Genomic DNA, 23198 nt, shown 5'->3' with positions numbered 1-23198 from the left:
GTCACACCCGCCGTGAGCCCTATATCCTGATCAGGTAAACGGAGTTATCCGCACTCAAAATCAGTGTGCCAGGAACGGCCTAACAATCAGTATGAAACACGTCAGACAGCATTTGACCAAATGATAGGTTATATCGTTATAACGATCATAGAATTTCCGAAATGCTTACTTCAATCGAGACTGTTGAAACCCCTGTACATCAACTTGTTTGTCACTAGCATCTGATGTAAAATATGAGAAAACAGATTATGGTTTCAAATGCAAACAATATCAAGGTACAGATTACGAAAGCGTGCGTGCGAGAGAGAGAGAGAGAGAGAGATCAACTTGGAAGTATGCAGATCCATTTTGATGCACAAACTTGGGATTTACAATGTGCTAACGAGGATGCAACTTATCGGAATGTTGTAATTTTTAACGGCTCAGTACATTGTACATATGATGGAGGTGATAAATCTCCATAGAAAAGCCACTGTGCGGACTAGAATATTCAGTCTTGTTTGTCAGTCTACCTACCACACATAATCGTTTGACTATAACACCCTGATAAACAGCAATCTGATAAAAAATGAGAATTTTAGATGATATCATAAAGGTACCTCCGATTCCGTCCAATCATTGGCTACATGAGTAACAAACAGATAACACGAGAGACTCCTTTGTGTCCAGCCTCGTGGGCACGTGGACTGGGACTCTGCTCCTGAAAAAACATTATCACAAATTGTCAACTTCTTGAAACAGTTCAAGATAATTATCTAAAAAATTCGAGATATTTTTTTTCGTAATTTCGGGATGATTTCAGATTTTTCTCGTAAAAACGAGATGATTACACGCGGTACCGGTCGCGATAGCTCAGTGGTAGAGCGGTCGCTGCGTAACCGGGAGGTCGTCAGTTCGAATTCCGCTCTTGCCATGGTCGCGTCAAACCTTAGCATAGGTAGTGATTGTTCCTTCGCCAAACGCTCGGCATTTAGAAGCGAGAATCACAGGTCTTTTGGTTATGACGGTCCCGTGTCGCGGCAGGCGTAGCCACGTTCAAGAACCCTCACTGAACACTACGGCCATCAGCGCTGTTCTTCACCTTCAGCTGATACTGTCTCAACGTGAGCGAAAAATTCTCCACTACAAACAAACAAGCAAACAAACAAACAAGGAAGCAAACAAACAAGCAAGCAAACAAACAATCAAACATACAAACAATCAATCAAATAATCAAACAAACAATCAAACAAAATCACCCCCCACCCCCCGATACTGGTGATCAACTTTCGTAAATCCTATTTGAAGGAGCACTTTTAAATGATATTTGATATTCCTCCTAGGCAACTGATCCCACCTCTGTTGTGTCCAGGGGTCCGTGTTTGCCCAACTCTCTATTTTGTATTGCTTGTAGGAGTTATGAGATTGCTCACTGTTCGTTAACTTCACCTTTATAGGAGTTATGAGATTGCTCACTGTTCGTTATCTTCACCTTTATAGGATTTCAGTTTATCAGGTACACGACTGTTCACAGTATCTCAGTTTATCAGGTACACGAATGGCTGTTCACAGTATCTCAGTTTATCAGGTACACGAATGTTCATAGTATCTCAGTTCATCAGGTACACGAATGGCTGTTCACAGTATCTCAGTTTATCAGGTACACGAATGAAGGCTCTAATAATGTAGTCTTACAAATATTATTGTTATTCATTAATTCCTGAAAGTAGACTGTATATAATTATGTATATCTACACTCACGCACGCAGACACACAAAACATACATACAACTATATGTACATATATATATATATATATATATATATATATATATATATATATAATCACCTTATATATAAATATACAATATGCAATATCAATGATATATATATATATATATATATATATATATATATATATATATATAATCCAGATAGAAAGAGTTGATATCACACAGTCAAAATAATTCAATAAAAAAGCAGGAAAATGTACAGTTCCAAAATATATTTAAATCACTAGGAAATTTGTATTCACCTGAGGATGGATGTTAAAATCCAGAAAGCGCTAGTGATTTAAATATATTTTGGAACTGTATATTTTCCTGCTTTTTTATTGAATTATATATATATATATTAGCTGCTGGATGCATAAACCTAATAAAACACCTCACATTGAAAAAGAAATAGTTTTGGGACGGCCATTTGATTTTGGGATGAGGAGTGGCACTTCTTATAAAGGACATAATATTAATTTCAAATACCGTAAGGCCATAATTATAACCAAAGACAGAATATTCATTTTCAAACCTGGTAAATGTATGTTTTTAAAAAATAGATCATTATGAAAGGCAAACTCCTATAAGCAATACAAAATAGAGAGTTGGGCAAACGCGGACCCCTGGACACACCAGAGGTAGGATCAGGTGCCTAGGAGGAGTAAGCACCCCCTGTCGACCGGTCACACCCACAGTGAAAAAGACTTGATTACAAACCCTGCGAGTACGAAAGCCTTTTAAAATATGTATAGTAGAGACCATTTGCAACAACTCAGCAAATTGAATATGTAAAGACGCAGACGATTATCTTACGATTAAAACTGCAGTCTTATGCTTAAAAAATTGGCTTTTCGATTTTTAAAACCATCCTAATAATTTTTATGACGGATTTCTCAATTAAATTATTTTAACTCCCCAACCCCAACCCTACCTTGTAAAACGGAAACCGCAACAAATAAAAACCACAACATTAAGAAATTTGGCAGCACTGCCATATAGCTAGATGAATATATCTCAGAAAATTTTTATCTGTTAACAAAGGTCAGTCAAATTATAGGACAACTTGGAAGTGGAACAAGACTGGTGCGGAATTAACGGCGTACAAAGGTGACAATCTGATAGATCAAATCCGACTGATATTTATTGCTTGATAGTGAAGGAGATATGATCTATATTCACACCAAGAAAAATCGTATTCAACCAAGCAAACGCCCTCGGGAAATATGCTTTTTCTTGAGTGAATATCCTAGATCTTTATATCACCCCCACTATCATTGAATAAATTGTTTAGTATACCGAAATAAAATAAGGCTACAGAATGCAACTGAAATGGGAGGGGGGTGGGGGTGGGTGGGGTGGGGGTCTGGATAAGCTCATTTCTGTATAGATGAATTCGCCGCGGTGGTAGCACCGTCAATTTACATTTTGGAATGTATAATTATGACAAGAAAAAATATCTTGCTGTGGCCTTCAACTTGACATTTATATATACAAATGTATCTATTAATACTACTCGTTTTCATTCATATGTCGATTCAATATATCCCAGTGAACTCGAAATAAAAGACACCACATTCGTGCACATCTGCTTCAAACTTAGATATTTCATTGATTGTATGTTGTTTAACGTTCCGCCCGGGAATATTTCACTCATATGAAGACGTCACCACTGCCGGTGAAGGGATGCAAAATTTAGGCCTATGCTCAGCGCTTATGGCCTTTGAGCAGGGATGGATCTTCATCGTGCCACACCTGCTGTGACACGGGACCTCGGTTTTTGCGGTCTCATCCGAAGGACGCCCCATTTAGTCGCCTCTTGTGGCAAGCAAGGGGTGCTTAGGACCTATTATAACCTGGGTGATATTTCTTTGAACATGGATGTTAATGGCAAACTAACAACACCACTTTATGACAAACGAGGTGACTTCAGCTTCTCCATCGTCATCTTACCATATTTGTGTAACAATATTCCACCATCACCTGCATATGAAGTTTATGTCTCTCAACTGATTCGACACACAAGAGCATGTTCTGTGTATGATCAATTTTTCAACCGAGGCAAGCAACTTACAAATAGGTTGATGCTACAGAGGTTTCAGCAGTCTCATTTAAAGTCAGTATTTCGCAAATTCTATGGTAGTTCTAATGATCTAATTTGCAAATACAAACGATCAACTGGATCGACTGCTGTCTGACGCATTTCATCCCCATTGTTAAATCGTTCTTTACATACTGAATTAGATTACGGATTACACCGTTTGCCTAATCAAGATATAAGGTTCACGATGGTTATGACCAGCCAGCTTGGGATACTTACTACTAGACATCTGATCCCACCTTTGGTGTGTCCAGGGTCTGTGTTTGTCTGATCCCACCTCTGCTGTGTCCAGCGGTCCGTGTTTGTCTGATCCCACCTTTGGTGTGTCAAGGGGTCCGTATTTATCTGATCCTATTTTTGGTATGTCCAGGGGTATGTGTTTGTTTGATCCCACCTTTGGTATGTCCAGGGGTCCGTACTTGTTTGATCCCACCTTTGGTATGTCCAGGGATCCGTGTTTGTCTGATCCCACCTTTGGTATGTCCAGGGGTCCGTATTTTTCTGATCCAACCTTTGGTGTGTCCAAGGGTCCGTGTTTGTCTGATCCCACCTTTGGTATGTCCAGGGGTCCGTGTTTGTCTGATTCCACCTTTGGTGTGTCCAGGGATCCGTGTTTGTCTGATCCCACCTTTGGTGTGTCCAGGGGTCCGTGTTTGTCTGATCCCACCTTTGGTGTGTCCAAGGGTCCGTGTTTGTCTGATCCCACCTTTGGTATATCCAGGGTCTGTGTTTGTCTAATCCCACCTTTGGTGTGTCCAGGGGTCCGTGTTTGCCTTCCTCTTGGTTTTGTATTCTTTATAGGAGATATGAAATTGATCACTGTTCGTTATCTTCACCTTTATAGGAGTTATGAGATTGATCACTGTTCGTTTATCTTCACCTTTATAGGATTTGTGAGATTGATCACTGTTCATTATCTTCACCTTTATAGGAGTTATGAGATTGATCACTGTTCGTTATCTTCACCTTTATAGGATTTGTGAGATTGATCACTGTTCGTTATCTTCACCTTTATAGGATTTGTGAGATTGATCACTGTTCGTTATCTTCACCTTTATAGGATTTGTGAGATTGATCACTGTTCGTTATCTTCACCTTTATAGGAGTTATGAGATTGATCACTGTTCGTTATCTTCACCTTTATAGGAGTTATGAGATTGATCACTGTTCGTTATCTTCACCTTTATAGGATTTGTGAGATTGATCACTGTTCGTTATCTTCACCTTTATAGGATTTGTGAGATTGATCACTGTTCGTTATCTTCACCTTTATAGGAGTTATGAGATTGATCACTGTTCGTTATCTTCACCTTTATAGGAGTTATGAGATTGATCACTGTTCGTTATCTTCACCTTTATAGGAGTTATGAGATTGATCACAGTTCATTATATTCACCTTTATAGGAGTAATGACATTGATCACTGTTCGCTATCTTCACCTTTATGGGAGTTATGAGATTGATTACTGTTCGTTAGCTTCACCTTTATAGGAGTTATGAGATTGATCACAGTTCATTATATTCACCTTTATAGGAGTTATGAGATTGATCACTGTTCGTTATCTTCACCTTTATAGGAGTTGTGAGATTGATCACTGTTCGTTAGCTTCACCTTTATAGGATTTGTGAAATTGATCACTGTTCATTATCTTCACCTTTATAGGAGTTATGACATTGATCACTGTTCGCTATCTTCATCTTTATAGGAGTTATGAGATTGATCACTATTCGTTAGCTTCACCTTTATAGAAGTTGTGAGATTGAGCACTGTTCGTTATTTTCACCTTTATAGGAGTTATGAGATTGATCACTGTTTGTTATCTTCACCTTTATAGGACTTGTGAGATTGATCACTGTTCGTTATTTTCACCTGTTCATTATAACTATTCCCTTCCATTCTCCCTGAATGCTGACCTGGCTCCATCCCACATTTAATCGAGTGGTTTACGTCACAGTGATGGGTGTAAACAGTGGTTTACGTCACAGTGATGGGTGTAAACAGTGGTTTATGTCACAGTGATGGGTGTAAACATTGTAGACGTATCTTATGACTTATTCATTTTTTTATGGTGCGTTATTTGAGAAAGAGATTTTACAGGGATAGTTGAAAAGTCCTTTCAAATTTGTCTACCCTTGAACATAGAAAACTTCCCAGGGCCACCATTTTTGTTTACATGCGATACTACTCAAGTTAGTCAAGACGTCTGTTGCAAATATGTTTGCGTATACATATATACTCGTATGTACATGACGCGTGTTTAAATGAACCCGAGTTTAGATTGTATATGACATTCAAGTGACCTTCTCGACAAACCAGACTCTCTTTCATTATTGATTAGTCATGTATAAGACTGACTTCATTCGTCAAACCGGCCTAGTCCGGATGCGCAGATTTACCTCGGATAACACACTTCAGTTGCTCGTTTTGGGCCGGCCTGCAGTGGCGGATTTAGAGGGGCGCTGGATACGCCCCTGGCCGGCGTACGCTGAATGTCCCCGGTCTGGCGAGTTTCTTGCTGCTTTATGAAAAATGGCGGATAAAAGTAAATGCGATTTTCAGTATGTACACTGTGGGTATACAAATATTATTACTATGCAAGTATTTAATCAAAAGATAATAATAAAAAGTGCGAATGATCGGAATTTTTTGGCGTTTTTTTTTTTTTTTTTTTTGGTGCCAAACGAGAACCAACGTTTATTTTGTATGTACATGAATAAAGCTAGATCGTATTCATGATGCTAGGCGAAGATAACGAACAATGATAAATCTCATAACTCATAGAAAGTTGGGCAAACACGGACCCCTGGACACACCAGAGGTGGGATCAGGTGACTAGGAGCAGTAAGCATACCCTGTTGACCAGTCACACCCGCCGTGAGCCCTATATCCTGATCAGGTAAACGGAGTTATCCGCAGTCAAAATCAGTACGCCAAGAACGGCTTAACAATCGGTATGAAACATGTCAGACAGCATTTGACCCAATGATAGGCTGTATTGACGAACTAGATCGTTATAACGACCATAGAATTTGCGAAATGCTGACTTCAATCGAGACTTGAAACCCCTGTACCATCAACTCGTTTGTCAGTAGCTTACCTTGATTTAAAAACTGATTATACGCAGAACAAGCTCTTGCATATCGAATCAGTTGAGATATATAAACACCATATGCAGGTGATAATGGAATATTGCTACATAAATATGGGAAGTTGACGATGGAGAAGCTGAAATCATCCCGTTTGTCATACAGGTGAGTTGTCAGTTTGCTGTTAATGTCTACTTTCAATAAAATATCTAAGTATGAAGCAGAAGTGGACGACTCTGTGGTGTCCTTTATTTCGAGCTCACAGGGATATATCAAATCGACATATGAATGAAAGTTATTATTGTTAATAGACAAAACGTCATCGATATATGGAATTTTCGTAAGTTGTCAAGGAATATATTATAAAATTGGAAAAAACGATTGCAGCGTGTTCCGCCATATTGTTTTTCCGCCAGTTTATTTCATTTGTCAGTGAACCGCTTTACGCCGGTCATATCACCGAGTTTGGGCCCAGAACGGGCTTAGCCCCTGTGCGTTCGCCGATTTTGGACAAAATTTGAAGTCTGCCTTAGTAAAAATATACATGAACCATATCACCACTACACCGTCTTCACACGAGTCAGCCATCTAATGTTGTATACTTTATTCCGCGCAATGGAAACGTGATCAAAGGACAAGAGGCCCATGGACCTTAACGGTCACCTGTGTATTACCGGTTGTATATTGTTTAACGTACATCTCGAGAATTTTTCATTCACATGGAGACGTTACCATTGAGTCTACATTTATGACAACCCTTCCATGTATATTAGAAGCTTTAGTGTTTGTTTGTTGGTTTTTGTTTTGTTTTGTTTTGTTTTTTTTTTCTTTTTTGGACAGAAATTGATGATCACTCAGTGACTTTGATTGAGACAAAATATCCCGATTAAAAGTCACGCCACACAAACTGCTGTCCACAATATGTGAATCAGTTTATTCAAGAAACCAGATAATGGCCTTTAAAATGAACTGCAATACGTGGACCTAGGTATGGACTTAATATTCTAGGGTGAAATCAAAATGTGTTTTAAGATAAGATTTTAATACAAATATTTCATCATTTAAGTCTTATTGCTAAAGCAGTAATGATATGTAAAGGATATGAATTATTTGTAGCTTGGCTATGGCGTGTAAAACATTGTGATATTATACAAATCTTGATTTTATACGAAAATCTTGGATTTATATTAGATAATCTTGACATTTATGTGCTAAAACTTTGATATATATTCGATAATCTTGTTCAATTTATCGAATGTAAATAACAATATTATTAAATATGAATCAAGATTTATCGAATATAAATCATAATTTTTGCATATAAATATCAAGATTATGAAATATACATCAAAATTTTCGCAAATAAATATCAAGATTATCGAATATAAATCAAGATTTGTATAAAATTGCAACGTTTTACAGCCATATTTAACCTCGGAATGAGTCGTGCACCCTTGTATTGATGTGGACCTTACAGCTCTAGTTCAACAGGGACACACTTTGTTTAAGAGAACTGATAAATGAAATGCATGTGCAAACAAACACCACCCCTACTCTCATCCAACTTTAAATAAGAACCCGATGTGAAAAATCAGAATACAATATATATGTATATAAATATACTTTATGGTTTGAGATGATAATTTAACTTACAGACACTGTTACTAAGACACATCCCATTACCACACTGTAACTGCATGCTAGAGTGTTGTGGAAATCCGTTCAAGGCCAAATGACGATATCTAGCTTTTGTGATTAGAAGTGCACCCTGATCATATAGCTAAAACAGTTTTTGTCAACATACATTGAATGTTCATACTAGCATGACTTTCTGTAAATGGCTGATGCCAAATTTAAAAGTTATGATAAAGTAATAGGGGTGAGATTTTCTCTGTTACTTATCTTAATACAATTTAATATTTTAATGCTGTATAAAACGGGTGCACACGAATACATTTAAAATCTAAAGTACCATTCAGGGTAACCTGAATACATTTGTTCTTCACTAAAAGGTGCTTTGTTTTGAAAATCAAATAGCATGTAAAACTCTCAAAATGATCTTTATAGAGAAAAATAGACTGGAAATAGGTGTGTATGTACACAAAACAATTCTTACACTAAAATACATGAAAGTGTGAACTTTGACACTTCATGCGGCATACTTCATGATGCGTGCTAGCATTTCTTGAAAAGTTAAGATGCCGACATTCATTCCCCCCCTTGTACTTTCCCAAATGAAATTCATTTCTTATATTGACTTTCTACCTTCATTTCTGTAGGAACCAATGCCGTTAAAATGGTCGTACCATATTTATCAGGATTTATAAATGCATTGGCCTGGTAACTTGTCTTGATAGAATATGTAGTTGTAGCATTTTAATGTTTTATTGCAAGAGACCTTGCCTTAGGTTTAGGACCCTTTAAAAGTTATGTCCTTGACAAATAATGCTGCATTGACCCTGTACCTATGACTTTGGGTTAAGGTCAAGACATCTAGTCCTACCTTTTGTGTCAAGCATGAACTTTTTCTATCTCCCCATTCTCTTGGGTAAATGATAATGATAATGTATGGATCATGATCATCTGATATAAGCCTCCCTAACATATTCATACAAACTAAGTATTAGGATAGAACTGTTGTGGTAGCCCAATGGTTAGGGACCTTACTTTGCTACCAGATTTTCGATCATAGCACCTCATCAAACTTTTGATATGACCTTAAAACCAGACGTCTTTGTTTCACGGTGGGCGACACGATAAAGAACACACACTGCTATGGCTTTGAGTGTCATACATAAAACAAAATTTGTGGCACTTCTAAAGTGTGGGAAGGACAAAAGATGGACATAGCAAGATCAAAGATGGACACTTTGACATGGTGATTCCCAAAAATCCTCTACAGTTTATTTTGTTTGCTATCTGCGCAGTAGTCATATAGGAGATTTCAAAATTAAGATCCTCTACAGTTTATTTTGTTTGCTATCTGCGCAGTAGTCGTATAGGAGATTTAAAAATTAAGATTTGATGTTTTTTTTCAACAGATGTCCCATCCTGGAGCCTGATCTTGACCTAGGAACCAGAAATTTTTACAATTTGGAACAGGCCTCCAACTCCTTATACAGTCTGTCTCTGTGTAGGATGTTTTGGAGTAAAGAACATATTTCACACCATTCCACTCTATGTATTATATACCAATACAGGAATTCTCACTTTATCACGATTATCAAGTCATGCACATCACACACACCCTGGAATTTGGCAAAAATGCGTATTTTTCATAAATTTAGTCTGGAATTTGTGTCTATATAATTGAATAGAATGTGCTTTTACGCTGTGCTATGTTTACTTCACTGTTTTGGTCAGAATTATTGATGTCAAATTAGCCAAGTTATTGCCCTTATCATGCACATCAAACATATCTTATCATCCCTTAGCTCAGAGTTGATGGAAATAAACAAGAGTAATGCAACGGTGGGGGGGGGTGGGGGGGGGGGGGGGGGTGGGGGAGGGGGGGGGGGCTGTGCTGGCCAGTAAAATTGAAAAATGAAAGATCTTTATACATTTATTAGCCGTTATTTGTATTGCACAAGGTACATGTAGATTTAAGTGTACAAAATTGCAGTCTATCGCAATTGTCAAGTCCATAATATAATGAAGCAAAAACAAAAGAGTTTATCATAACTGAAAGATTTCAATGTGTTTCCAACAAATCCACACATTTGTTAAAGCCTGCTGTCCTGCCGATTTTCTCCTTCCTGATTGGTTTATAATCCACACATTTGTTAATTCTGCTGTCCGTGCCGATTTTCTCCTTCCTGATTGGTTTATAATCTAACAAGGAATGTCTGTAAAGATCCCGGTGGGTCGTGGTTTTTGTGGATCCTCCTCAGCAATGGTATCACTGACAATCTAAAAAGGAGTTATATATTTCAGCTGAGTATAGAATACAAATCTTCACAGTCTCCACTCCCTTACAGCAAGAAGGAAATATATATGTTAAATAAAAAATATGCAATAGATAATATACACCAGACCTGGAGGTTATAAAACTTTTTTGAGCACGTTTTCAAACTCTGTGCTCTAGATCTTGAGCACGTTTTCAAACCCGAACCCTGTGGTCTAAATCATACTCAAAAGTGAAGGTTATAAAATTATTTTCATACTGATATGAAGTACATGCTCAAGATTTTTTTAGTATGCTTCGGAGCTTGCTCGGAGTTGTACTCAAAACAAACATGGCTGAGTTTGAGTATGAGTATGGTAAAAGTTTATAACTTTCAGTACATTTAGATCTTGTCTATCTTTCAAAACACCTCTTGATGGTGGCCATTTAAAGAGAGGATTTTGCTGACATAATGTTCATAAAATAAAAGAACTGACATTTCTGTAGTATAAGTACCTGTCGAGCATCTGCGCGACTCAAGTCTCCGCGACACATCAGAAGATTTACCAGCTGCTCCGCCTTCATGTCTGGGTGCTTTGTCACCAAGCCCTTTCATAGAATCAGAAAGCATCATGTAGACACACACCTTCATATTCAGACGTTTGAAAATGTTCAGTCTATTCTATTCTTAATTACTGAATCACGGCAGGATATTGAACATTCAGTACAAGTAATCGTAACATCAGACTAGTATAATCACCGTTAGTTCAAGAGACATCATGGAGGAATCTCTCAAGCGCAAAACCTCAGCAAGCATCGGCAGTACAGCAAACAGGTTTTCTGTCTGAATTAATTATAAGATGCTGTCAAGTCATGTCACATCATTTTTATTTTTAATCATGAAATACAAACCATAATTTGTACTGAAGGGACAATTCTGCAATGAAAACTAAACTACAACAATTTTTGTACTTGTATCAAAGAGCTGAAAAATATAGCACATAAATATCGTGGAAAATAATGTTTCAGAATATACACATATCATATCAATCTAATTCCTAAATCTATCCGAGCCTTCTATAGTCAACCCATTGTACACATGTCTTAAAAAAAGTATCTAGGTTTTTAAGTTTTAGGTTTAGGTTTAAATTTTCTATTTTTTGAACAATTAATTAGAAAAAACAGCCCAACTTTATTTCAATGCATTTCAATTATTAATTAAGCTATCTAAAGTTTACAACAGATTTTAAAATAAACACATCTGTCTTTATTTCTAAAATACTCATGCAAGAAATAATCACTTGTAAATACTACCATATTAAATATCTTGAACTTTCCTAGATACAATTATACAATACAGACAATTTTTAAGACATGTCATCATAACATGTTACCTATAATGTTCAATGTATTGTATACACTTGCTTATAAGGCAGTCTGTCTCTGTATTCTCTATAAGGCAGTCTGTCTCTCTATTCTCTATAAGACAGTATGTCTCTGTATTCTCTATAAGACAGTCTGTCTATATTCTCTGAATCAGTCTGTCTCTCTATTCTCTATAAGTCAGTCTGTCTCTCTATTCTCTATAAGACAGTCTGTCTCTATATTCTCTATAAGTCAGTCTGTTTCTGTATTCTCTATAAGTCAGTCTGTCTCTCTATTCACTTATAAGACAGTCTGTCTCTGTATTCTCTATAAGTCTGTCTGTCTATATTCTCTATGAGTCAGTCTGTCTCTGTATTCTCTATAAGTCAGTCTGTCTCTCTATTCTCTAAGCCAGTCTGTCTCTCTATTCACTTATAAGACAGTGTGTCTCTGTATTCTCTATAAGTCAGCCTGTCTCTCTATTCACTTGTAAGCCAGTCTGTCTCTGTATTCTTTATAAGTCAGTATGTCTCTCTATTCTCTATAAGTCAGCCTGTCTCTCTATTCACTTATAAGCCAGTCTGTCTCTGTATTCTTTATAAGTCAGCATGTCTCTCTATTCTCTATAAGTCAGCCTGTCTCTCTATTCACTTATAAGACATTCTGTCTCTGTATTCTCTATAAGTCAGTCTGTCTCTGTATTCTCTATCAGTCAGTCTGTCTCTGTATTCTCTATAAGTCAGTCTGTCTCTGTATTCTCTATAAGTCAGTGTGTCTCTGTATTCTCTATAAGTCAGTCTGTCTCTATATTCTCTATCAGTCAGTCTGTCTCTGTATTCTCTATAAGTCAGTGTGTCTCTGTATTCTCTATAAGGCAGTGTGTCTCTGTATTCTCTATAAGTCAGTCTCTCTATTCTCTATAAGTCAGTGTGTCTCTGTATTCTCTATAAGTCAGTCTGTCTCTGTATTGTCTATCAGTGAGTCTGTCTCTGTATTCTCTATCAGTCAGTCTGTCCCTGTATTCTCTATCAGTCAGTCTGTCTCTGTATTCTCCATAAGTCAGTCTGTCTCTGTATTCTCTATAAGTCAGTCTGTCTCTCTATTCTCTATCAGTCAGTCTGTCTCTTTATTCTCCATAAGTCAGTCTGTCTCTTTATTCTCCATAAGTCAGTCTGTCTCTGTATTCTCTATAAGTCAGTCTGTCTCTCTATTCTCTATCAGTCAGTCTGTCTCTTTATTCTCTATAAGTCAGTCTGTCTCTTTATTCTCCATAAGTCAGTCTGTCTCTGTATTCTCTATAAGGCAGTGTGTCTCTGTATTCTCTATAAGTCTGTCTCTGTATTCTCTATCAGTCAGTCTGTCTCTCTATTCTCTATAAGTCAGTCTGTCTCTGTATTCTCTATAAGTCAGTCTGTCCCTATATTCTTTATAAGTCAGTCTGTCTCTGTATTCTCTATAAGTCAGTGTGTCTCTGTATTCTCTATAAGTCAGTGTGTCTCTGTATTCTCTATAAGTCAGTCTGTCTCTGTATTCTCTATAAGTCAGTCTGTCTCTGTATTCTCTATCAGTCAGTGTGTCTCTGTATTCTCTATAAGTCAGTCTGTCTCTGTATTCTCTATCAGTCAGTCTGTCTCTCTATTCTCTATCAGTCAGTGTGTCTCTGTATTCTCTATAAGTCAGTCTGTCTCTATATTCTCTATAAGTCAGTCTGTCTCTGTATTCTCTATCAGTCAGTCTGTCTCTCTATAAGTCAGTCTGTCTCTCTATTCTCTATAAGACAGTCTGTCTCTATATTCTCTATAAGACAGTCTGTCTCTGTATTCTCTATAAGTCAGTCTGTCTCTGTATTCTCTATCAGTCAGTCTGTCTCTGTATTCTCTATAAGTCAGTGTGTCTCTCTATTATCTATCAGTCAGTCTGTCTCTCTATTCTCTATCAGTCAGTCTGTCTCTGTATTCTCTATAAGTCAGTCTGTCCCTATATTCTCTATCAGTCAGTCTGTCTCTCTATTCTCTATAAGTCAGTCTGTCTCTGTATTCTCTATAAGGCAGTGTGTCTCTGTATTCTCTATAAGTCTGTCTCTGTATTCTCTATCAGTCAGTCTGTCTCTCTATTCTCTATAAGTCAGTATGTATCTGTATTCTCTATAAGACAGTCTGTCTCTGTATTCTCTATAAAGCATTCTGTCTCTGTATTCTCCATAAGGCAGTCTATCTCTGTATTCTCCATAAGACATTCTGTCTCTATATTCTCTATAAAGGTAGTCTGTCTATATATATTCTTATAAGGCAGTTTGTGAAATTTTCATTAGAAGCAACTGTCAATTACAGATCAATATTCATGCATATTTCATCTCCTTTTAATCCGCTTTGCATTTACAGATTATAACGACAATATCCAGAGTTTTGTCCCCTTGAATTTAGTCCTTCTCTAAGGTATTGATTATTTAGCATTGTTTAGTGGACAATATCCAGAGTTTTGTCCCCTTTGAATTTAGTCCTCTAAGGTATTGATTATTTAGCATTGCTTAGTGGACAATATCCAGAGTTTTGTTCCCTTGAATTTAGTCCTTCTTTAAGGTATTGATTATTTAGCATTGTTTAGTGGTCAGATGCTTGTCGAATATCAATCTCCATCATCAAATCAATGCTGACCATATTTTGTTGGCAAGAAAAGTTCTCTTAGTAGTCATCTTACTTACAAGTACATGTATTAGTACATACATACATAGCTTCCTCTCAATAACAAAAGTAATGATGTAGTTGTAAACATGTAAAAAAAAAAAAAAAAAATGTCAACGTGGTGAAATAATTCAAACTTAACAAGTTTCAAAAGGTAAATTCTGTAATATTCAACCAATCACAGTTCACTTATAGGGATACATATCACAGTCTGCTCATGTTTGCTCAAACGAAGTCGTCTAACAATCTACGGCGAACCATACGCGTATAAATTTGACTCGTGATAATTTTGTAATATTACCCTTCGTCAAGTAATATTACCTGTTGCTAGATACTATCACCCTGGAGGGCATGCTTTCTATTCTAATCGTGAACATTATATTTTTTCAACAGTTTTTTGGCCAATCAGATTCAAGTATTTTACTTGAAAGTATGATAATATAGGGTTATAGAACTTATATTGGTGAATATTGGCACGAGTTGGCTGTCAAAATGCACAAGCTTGCCAATATTCACCAATATAAGTTCAATAATCCTTTTATTATATAGCTAAAGTATTTAGTTGTTGGATTATATCCCTTTTCACTCAAAATACTCCAAAATAGACGAGAATTCATCAATATTGGCATCTAAGGTGAAGGTGTGCAATATCAGCATGCATTTCTTAACTGTTCAATATTTAACCCGTCATTAATGCATGAAGCAAACTGATTTTGTGAATGGGAACATCATAATTTATGTACAGTAAACAATTTTGTTTAAGTAAATGAATATGATATCAAATAACGGCTCTGTCAGATTCGGAGGACCGTCGTGTACCATTTTGGCTTGTTTATGTCGTGCGTCGTTACGATAAGGTCAATATTGAATGCTCATATTCAGAATGTTTCAGGTGCACACAATTTACACAATGCAAAGTTAGTGTTCAATAAATTCTCAGGATATTGAACGCTAACATTCTCTAGATTTTACGCAGATTTTATAATTGACTATTTATTAGCTATATAATAATATATAAATACAAAATGTACTGCATGTAGTCGGCTATGCCCTGGTTGACAATTACATGCAATACTTGTTTTATTATACTGAATTTTACATAAAAAACAAAGCAGAAAGACACATGTCTGTTGACATTTGATCAATCACTGTCATGTGATGTTTTGTATCTCAATGTGGGTATTCACGTTGATTACAAACGCTCAAATGATGTCGTCTAACAATCTACAGTGAACCATATGCGCATAAATTTGACGAATGTAAGGATTTTTATATCATTATACCTCAGTATGAGAATTCTATGCAACACATAATCTGATTGGTTTAGACAGTCACGTGCCAGGGATGATAAAACTTCACATCTCCCACTCAAACATCTATCTCCCTATCATATTTCACCCCTTCAGCAGCCTCTTGCACTTTCGATAAATTTTATGGCAAGGTAGACGTAGTTTATTGTGATGTCACAATAAGTCCGAGTCATTGTATTTTCATACTTCGTAAGGCACAAAATATGCAGATCTCTGATACACACTTAAATCGCCTGATTTTGGTTGATACAAAAACAAGCAAGTAAATCAGCATTCAAGGAGAACGGAAATATAAAAACTGGTTATCATATGATCACTGTATTTCGTTGTTTGTACCTTCTACCGTAATACATTAAGAGAGCGGTGTTACCGTTAGGACATATATACAATGTACATGTATAGATGAGCGGACTCCAATTTCAAATGCACTTTTGTAGCCTTGCTTTTTTCAGTATGATAAACAATTTATTGCATATATGTTCGGGAGATATGAAGATTTATTCACCCAAGAAAAATCGTATTCCCCTCGGGTGAATATGATTTGCTTGGGTGAATAAAAGTTTATATCTCCCTCACTATCATGCAATAAATGTATAACATTACCCGTTGTCAAGTAATGTTACCCATTGCTAGACACAATCACCTTGGAGCGTGTGATTTCTATCTAAGAGGGAAACATCATGATTTTTAAAAACTGTTTCTTAGCTAATCAGATTCCTGTATTTTAAATGGAAGTATAATTATCATATTAATTAATGATGATAAAGGTATGTATACTGAAAGTCATAGAACAGAAAGGATCGCAGACATAATATGATATTGACTGATCGCAGACATAATATGATATTGACTGATCGCAGACATAATATGATATTGACTGAATATCAGCATCTCTAACAAGAACAGGAAATACAGAAATTATCAAATCTCATGAATATATCATGCTGATACAACAAAGGTATAAATATGAAACTCTGAGATTTTAATTCATCAAATAGCAACTATATTGTACGTTCAAACAGCATGCAAGAAAAAACTTACTATTGGCAATTGAATTGGATCAATCTAGAATTTTTAAATCAAATTTTTTTTAGAACTTATATAAATTACTCAGGAATTTGTTTTATACCTAAATAAGCAAAATTTACTTACTGAGGATTTATTACTATGAATGCCAACAAAATGACATGTTTACTGCATAATGCATACATGTATCTCCTGATAATCAAATAACATTTTCATGCATAATATTATAAAAAAAATAATGTTACATTCAAACTTCTTTTATTTTTCCATTGATCATATTGGTTTCAACCAATGCCCCCCCCCCCCCCCCCAGTAAAATTTAAATACCTCATCCCTCCCTCTCTAAAATGTAAACTGACTTATAATTTGTTGCTACAGGTCTGCCCTCATTAAGCAAGACTAGGACTGATGAATGATAAAGTATGTCAATGATCAACAAACAAGAACTACCCATGTATACAGAAATCCTAACCCCCCCCCCATAAAAAAAACCCCAAACAAACCAATCCTTCCGAACCTATTGTGCTTACTTTATTTGTGTACTTGTGAAACAAAGCTCCCATCTGGTCACCCTCCTTACAAATCTTCTCGGCTGCACTCTTCCTCTCTTCATAGGTCTTGAAGGAGAGTTTCCTAGAGAACACACCATGATAATTGTACACATGTCTTCATTATCAACTCTAATCAGAGTAATTACTGTATAACACCTATATCTTACATCTAAGAATCCTTCATTTCTATGTTTAACAATATGTTTATGTACTTACTTAGAGAGTAGTGATTTAAGATATTCTTTTAAAACTCTCTTTTGACCTTCCTCCACCAAAGCTGTGTGGAAAACAGGTTTAAGGTGGATAAAGTCCACACTGTAGTCATTCCACGTGGCACATATCACCTCCACCGGGTGACTGCTCTGTTGCCTGTAACAGACAAAACAGACTGTTAACATCACTTCTGATCAGACAAAACAGACTGTTAACAATCACTTCTGATCAGACAAAACAGACTGTTAACATCACTTCTGATCAGACAAAACAGACTGTTAACATCACTTCTGATCAGACAATACAGACTGTTAACAATCACTTCTGATCAGACAAAACAGACTGTTAACATCACTTCTGATCAGACAAAACAGACTGTTAACATCACTTCTGATCAGACAAAACAGACTGTTAACATCACTTCTGATCAGACAAAACAGACTGTTAACATCACTTCTGATCAGACAAAACAGACTGTTAACAATCACTTCTGATCAGACAAAACAGACTGTTAACATCACTTCTGATCAGACAAAACAGACTGTTAACAATCACTTCTGATCAGACAAAACAGACTGTTAACATCACTTCTGATCAGACAAAACAGACTGTTAACAATCACTTCTGATCAGACAAAACAGCACTGTTAACATCACTTCTGATCAGACAAAACAGACTGTTAACATCACTTCTGATCAGACCAAAACAGACTGTTAACAATCACTTCTGATCAGGACAAAAACAGACTGTTAACATCACTTCTGATCAGACAAAACAGACTGTTAACATCACTTCTGATCAGACAAAACAGACTGTTAACAATCACTTCTGATCAGACAAAACAGACTGTTAACATCACTTCTGATCAGACAAAACAGACTGTTAACAATCACTTCTGATCAGACAAAACAGACTGTTAACATCACTTCTGATCAGACAAAACAGACTGTTAACAATCACTTCTGATCAGACAAAACAGACTGTTAACATCACTTCTGATCAGACAAAACAGACTGTTAACATCACTTCTGATCAGACAAAACAGACTGTTAACATCACTTCTGATCAGACAAAACAGACTGTTAACATCACTTCTGATCAGACAAAACAGACTGTTAACATCACTTCTGATCAGACAAAACAGACTGTTAACATCACTTCTGATCAGACAAAACAGGCTGTTAACAATCACTTCTGATCAGACAAAACAGACTGTTAACATCACTTCTGATCAGACAAAACAGACTGTTAACATCACTTCTGATCAGACAAAACAGACTGTTAACATCACTTCTGATCAGACAAAACAGGGTTGTTAACATCACTTCTGATCAGACAAAACAGACTGTTAACATCACTTGTGATCAGACAAAACAGACTGTTAACATCACTTCTGATCAGACAAAACAGACTGTTAACATCACTTCTGAACAGACAAAACAGACTGTTAACATCACTTCTGATCAGACAAAACAGGCTGTTAACAATCACTTCTGATCAGACAAAACAGACTGTTAACAATCACTTCTGATCAGACAAAACAGACTGTTAACAATCACTTCTGATCAGACAAAACAGACTGTTAACATCACTTCTGATCAGACAAAACAGGTTGTTAACATCACTTCTGATCAGACAAAACAGACTGTTAACAATCACTTCTGATTTACAAAGGACATCAAATAACTTTTAAACTATGAGACATTATAATTTCATTACAATTTAAATATGCCACCCATTTGAATAGGTAATCAATTCAATTCATTTTGAATAGGTGAAATCTTTAATTCAGAACCTGAATAGGTGATATAATTATTTTAAAACCTGAATAGGTAATATCACCTATTTGAACTAGATGTCACTATGACGACAGCATCACAAAAGGACTCTTGTTCCATGTGCTTTGTGGCATCATCTTAAGGAGAGTAACCCATTGTTATAAGGACCCTGCTTTGTGACATCATCTTAAGGAGAGTAACCCATTGTTATAAGGACCCTGCTTTGTGGCATCATCTTAAGGAGAGTAACCCATTGATATAAGGACCCTGCTTTGTGACATCATCTTAAGGAGAGTAACCCATTGTTATAAGGACCCTGATTTGTGGCATCATCTTAAGGAGAGTAACCCATTGATAGAAGTTCATGTATAAATTTTCAACAGCTACAGAAGTAACCAAAAAAAAAAAAGTCCGAAAAACTGTTGAATCCAGAAATTTACTAATTCCATAGCTCTTTCAAATATAGGTCAACAACGCTCAAACTCAAACATGATCTGTAACACATTGGTATAATCTCATGCATAAATTTTCAATTCAATAGCTGCAGGTATAATCGCCAAAAGAAGCCCAGAAAGCTGTCAAAGGATGGACAGACGCATGTACGGACATACAGGGTGATCCCTAAAGGGCATTCACCTACTGGGGGGGGGGGGGGGGGGGGGGGGGGGGGGGGGGGGCTAATAAGTGATATCACTCAGTGGTAATAAATACCGAAACAACATCCCATAGTTAACATTGTAAAACTTTCTACAGCAATCTACAGTACATCAGAGTGGTACTGAGTGGTTTGCTTATTAACAGTGGTACATATTACAAATGTATGGTGCTGCACCCCCAAATTTTTGGCTTCTGTTGAAAGACTTGCAAGATGTTTCAACTGATACATCTGTGTCCTTTTGTCTCTGAGTGTGATTTTTGGGGCAAATTTACCACTTTTAAATGTTTTGAAATTTATACATCAGATATGAAAAACCTGATGTATTTTCAATAAAAGAAAGCAAAAGTGAGCAAGCTGACATACTCCACGCTCCAACATTGCTTGACAATGGCCTCACATAATGAATGGTAATGCCATGCATTCCTGCAAGAACAGGACTGACGGGCTCAAAATTCAAAGTTCAAAAGGAGCATAACTCCCAGAAAAATGATTGAATCAGAATTTTCTGGGAATATGCACATCTACATAGTTTGTCCTTATTAACTACAAAATTTCACGAAATTCTGCTGAGCAGTCCTCAGAGGAGTTGCACTGACAAAAAGGGGACTGACAGACTGATGGACTGACGGACGAGTCTAAAACATTATACCCTCCACAACTTTGTTGTGTGGGGCATAATAAAATCTAGCCATATCGAAACTTTCTATCATACACAGGCAATTATATCACTTGGGTTCGAATTTACGATTAAAGAGTACTCTTTGATAGTAAATTTGAACCCAAGCGATATAATTGCCTGTGCTATCATATATTTCTAGATCTCCGATTGATCTTCTTTAAACCAGAGATATGTCTAGATCTCTGATTGGTCTTCTTTAAACCTGAGATGTTTCTAGATCTCTGATTGGTCTTCTTTGAACCTGAGATGTTTCTAGATCTCTGATTGGTCTTCTTTGAACCTGAGATTTAACATTGTGTAATTGCATACCAAGTTTTGGTCATCAGCTCTTCAAAGCACTTGCTGTTTTTAAGGTCAATAAACACCTCCTCTAAGACACAATTTGCACTGAAAAATAAATCCAGGAAAATCAGAAGTTTAAGAACAACCTATGACATCACGTGAGGATCGATCAACCTTAAGAGCAGTTTCTGTAGTTACACACACAATTATGCTAACAACATGTACTTTTTCTATAAAACCTACCCAAAGTTGCCGATTCTGTTAAATTCGTCTGTGAGAGTCTGGAAGCGGTCCTTTCTGATGTAGATATACTCATCCTTATTGTCCAACTCCTCCTTAAGGTAGCGCTTCCTCAGCTGACTCATGTAGTCACCAAAGGCAATACAGTTATTTGTGTTGGCAATCTAGTAAATGTAACAATTTCTTACTGAAAATCATGTACTCAATATTGCAGAATAATGGAAGATGGTGACCTCTGGGTAAAGATGTATATCAAAAAAGTTAAAGAAGTTCTCAACAAAATGACATAGAAAACTGTTTGGCGTACTATGTAATGGAGATAAAACTTTGGTTCACTTCTATCCTGTAGATGCCGATCTCTGAAGCTCTGTAAGGCCCCTAGAAAACCAAAACGAACACTGTATCCAACCAATGGCAAATCATTCCTTAACAATTTTATCAACATTGATTATGTAGCATGAACAAATGTCCTTCAAAATAAATGGGAGAACAAAGAATGGCAGCTAGTATTTATCTCAACTTCAATACTCCAGGAACCAGATTTCTCAAACCTCAGGAACCACATTTCTTGAACCACAAAAAATTGGCCATAATGTGATTTTACACTATTCAAGTTTTAATTTTAGTATACAACTCTGTATATACATGTACTTTAAACTGGCAAGTTTGATATTAGTACATGCATTCAAAACATGCAGATATCTATCTATCTATCTATCTATATATATATATATATCTAACCATATTATATATATATATATATATATATATATATATATATATACATGTATATATATAATACAAATCTTGTTTAAAGCATGTACATGTATTATGAACTTTTGTTGACCCTCACAAAAATATCGCTATTTGGAAATTTTACCTCATTCAATCAGAAAACACTATATTCTATTCAATACCTAAACATGTATATAAGCCATGTTAACATTCTATGTTATAAAATGTATTATTTGTTTCAGATTAGTAATTCATTTTAAAAATGTTCTGTAAATCACTCAAATGAATTAAATAATGTTAAAAAGAAAGTATTTCCCTACTTTGTTTATCTATTTTCCAAGCAGGACAGTAAATACCCCCTTTTGAACAGTCCCATCTTATTGCAGGACAGTAAATACCCCCTTTTGAACAGTCCCATCTTATTGCAGGACAGTAAATACCCCCTTTTGAATAGTCCCATCTTATTGCAGGACAGTAAATACCCCCTTTTGAATAGTCCCATTTTATTGCAGGACAGTAAATACCCCCTTTTGAACAGTCCCATCTTATTGCAGGACAGTAAATACCCCCTTTTGAATAGTCCCATCTTATTCTATCTACTGGCACTGTGTGTTATATTTAAATCGTAAACATATGTGAAGACATTGAAGAAAAAGTGTTAGACCACTTGTTACATGTAATTTAACATTTCTAATGTTGGCCTTTAATATCTTTACAAATTGTAATGATATTAACATTTATTATATACCCATCAATGTATCGTTCATTGATACTGTGGATTTCACAGCGTGTGATCCGGTTTTCCAGATCACCACACTGTGGTTTTCTGATTCCATATCAGTATCCTCTGAAACTGATGC

General features: G+C 36.2%; 2 protein-coding genes across 3 annotated transcripts in view; both read right to left on the bottom strand.

Annotated features, from left to right (window-relative positions):
* LOC125646885 (perlucin-like) overlaps positions 1 to 2787 on the bottom strand; it is a 4436-nt gene extending 1649 nt beyond the window's left edge. The window contains exons 1-2 of the mRNA XM_048873487.2: positions 2685 to 2787; positions 600 to 700 (exon numbers count right to left, since the gene is read on the bottom strand). Of these exons, the coding sequence (XP_048729444.2) occupies positions 600 to 700; positions 2685 to 2748 (165 nt within the window). The 5' untranslated portion in view covers positions 2749 to 2787. The remainder of the gene's footprint in view (positions 1 to 599; positions 701 to 2684) is intronic.
* A 7699-nt stretch (positions 2788 to 10486) lies between these two features.
* The window catches only part of LOC125646866 (exocyst complex component 3-like), a 75995-nt gene continuing 63283 nt past the window's right edge, over positions 10487 to 23198 (bottom strand). Inside the window, exons 17-25 of one of the 2 annotated variants that reach the window (XM_048873448.2) lie at positions 21911 to 21981; positions 21607 to 21767; positions 21391 to 21468; positions 17970 to 18122; positions 17733 to 17835; positions 17218 to 17241; positions 11581 to 11664; positions 11337 to 11429; positions 10487 to 10846 (exon numbers count right to left, since the gene is read on the bottom strand). In XM_048873448.2, coding sequence (XP_048729405.1) covers positions 10769 to 10846; positions 11337 to 11429; positions 11581 to 11664; positions 17218 to 17241; positions 17733 to 17835; positions 17970 to 18122; positions 21391 to 21468; positions 21607 to 21767; positions 21911 to 21981 — 845 coding nt within the window. In that variant the 3' untranslated portion in view covers positions 10487 to 10768. The remainder of the gene's footprint in view (positions 10847 to 11336; positions 11430 to 11580; positions 11665 to 17217; positions 17242 to 17732; positions 17836 to 17969; positions 18123 to 21390; positions 21469 to 21606; positions 21768 to 21910; positions 21982 to 23198) is intronic. The other variant, XM_048873449.2, reaches the window with a different exon arrangement.

This window comes from Ostrea edulis, chromosome 6 (assembly GCF_947568905.1).
Source record: "Ostrea edulis chromosome 6, xbOstEdul1.1, whole genome shotgun sequence".
Classification (NCBI taxonomy): Eukaryota; Metazoa; Mollusca; class Bivalvia; order Ostreida; family Ostreidae; genus Ostrea; species Ostrea edulis.
The sequence above is the reverse complement of the archived record's forward strand: the minus strand, read 5'-3'. Positions and strand labels throughout refer to the sequence as shown.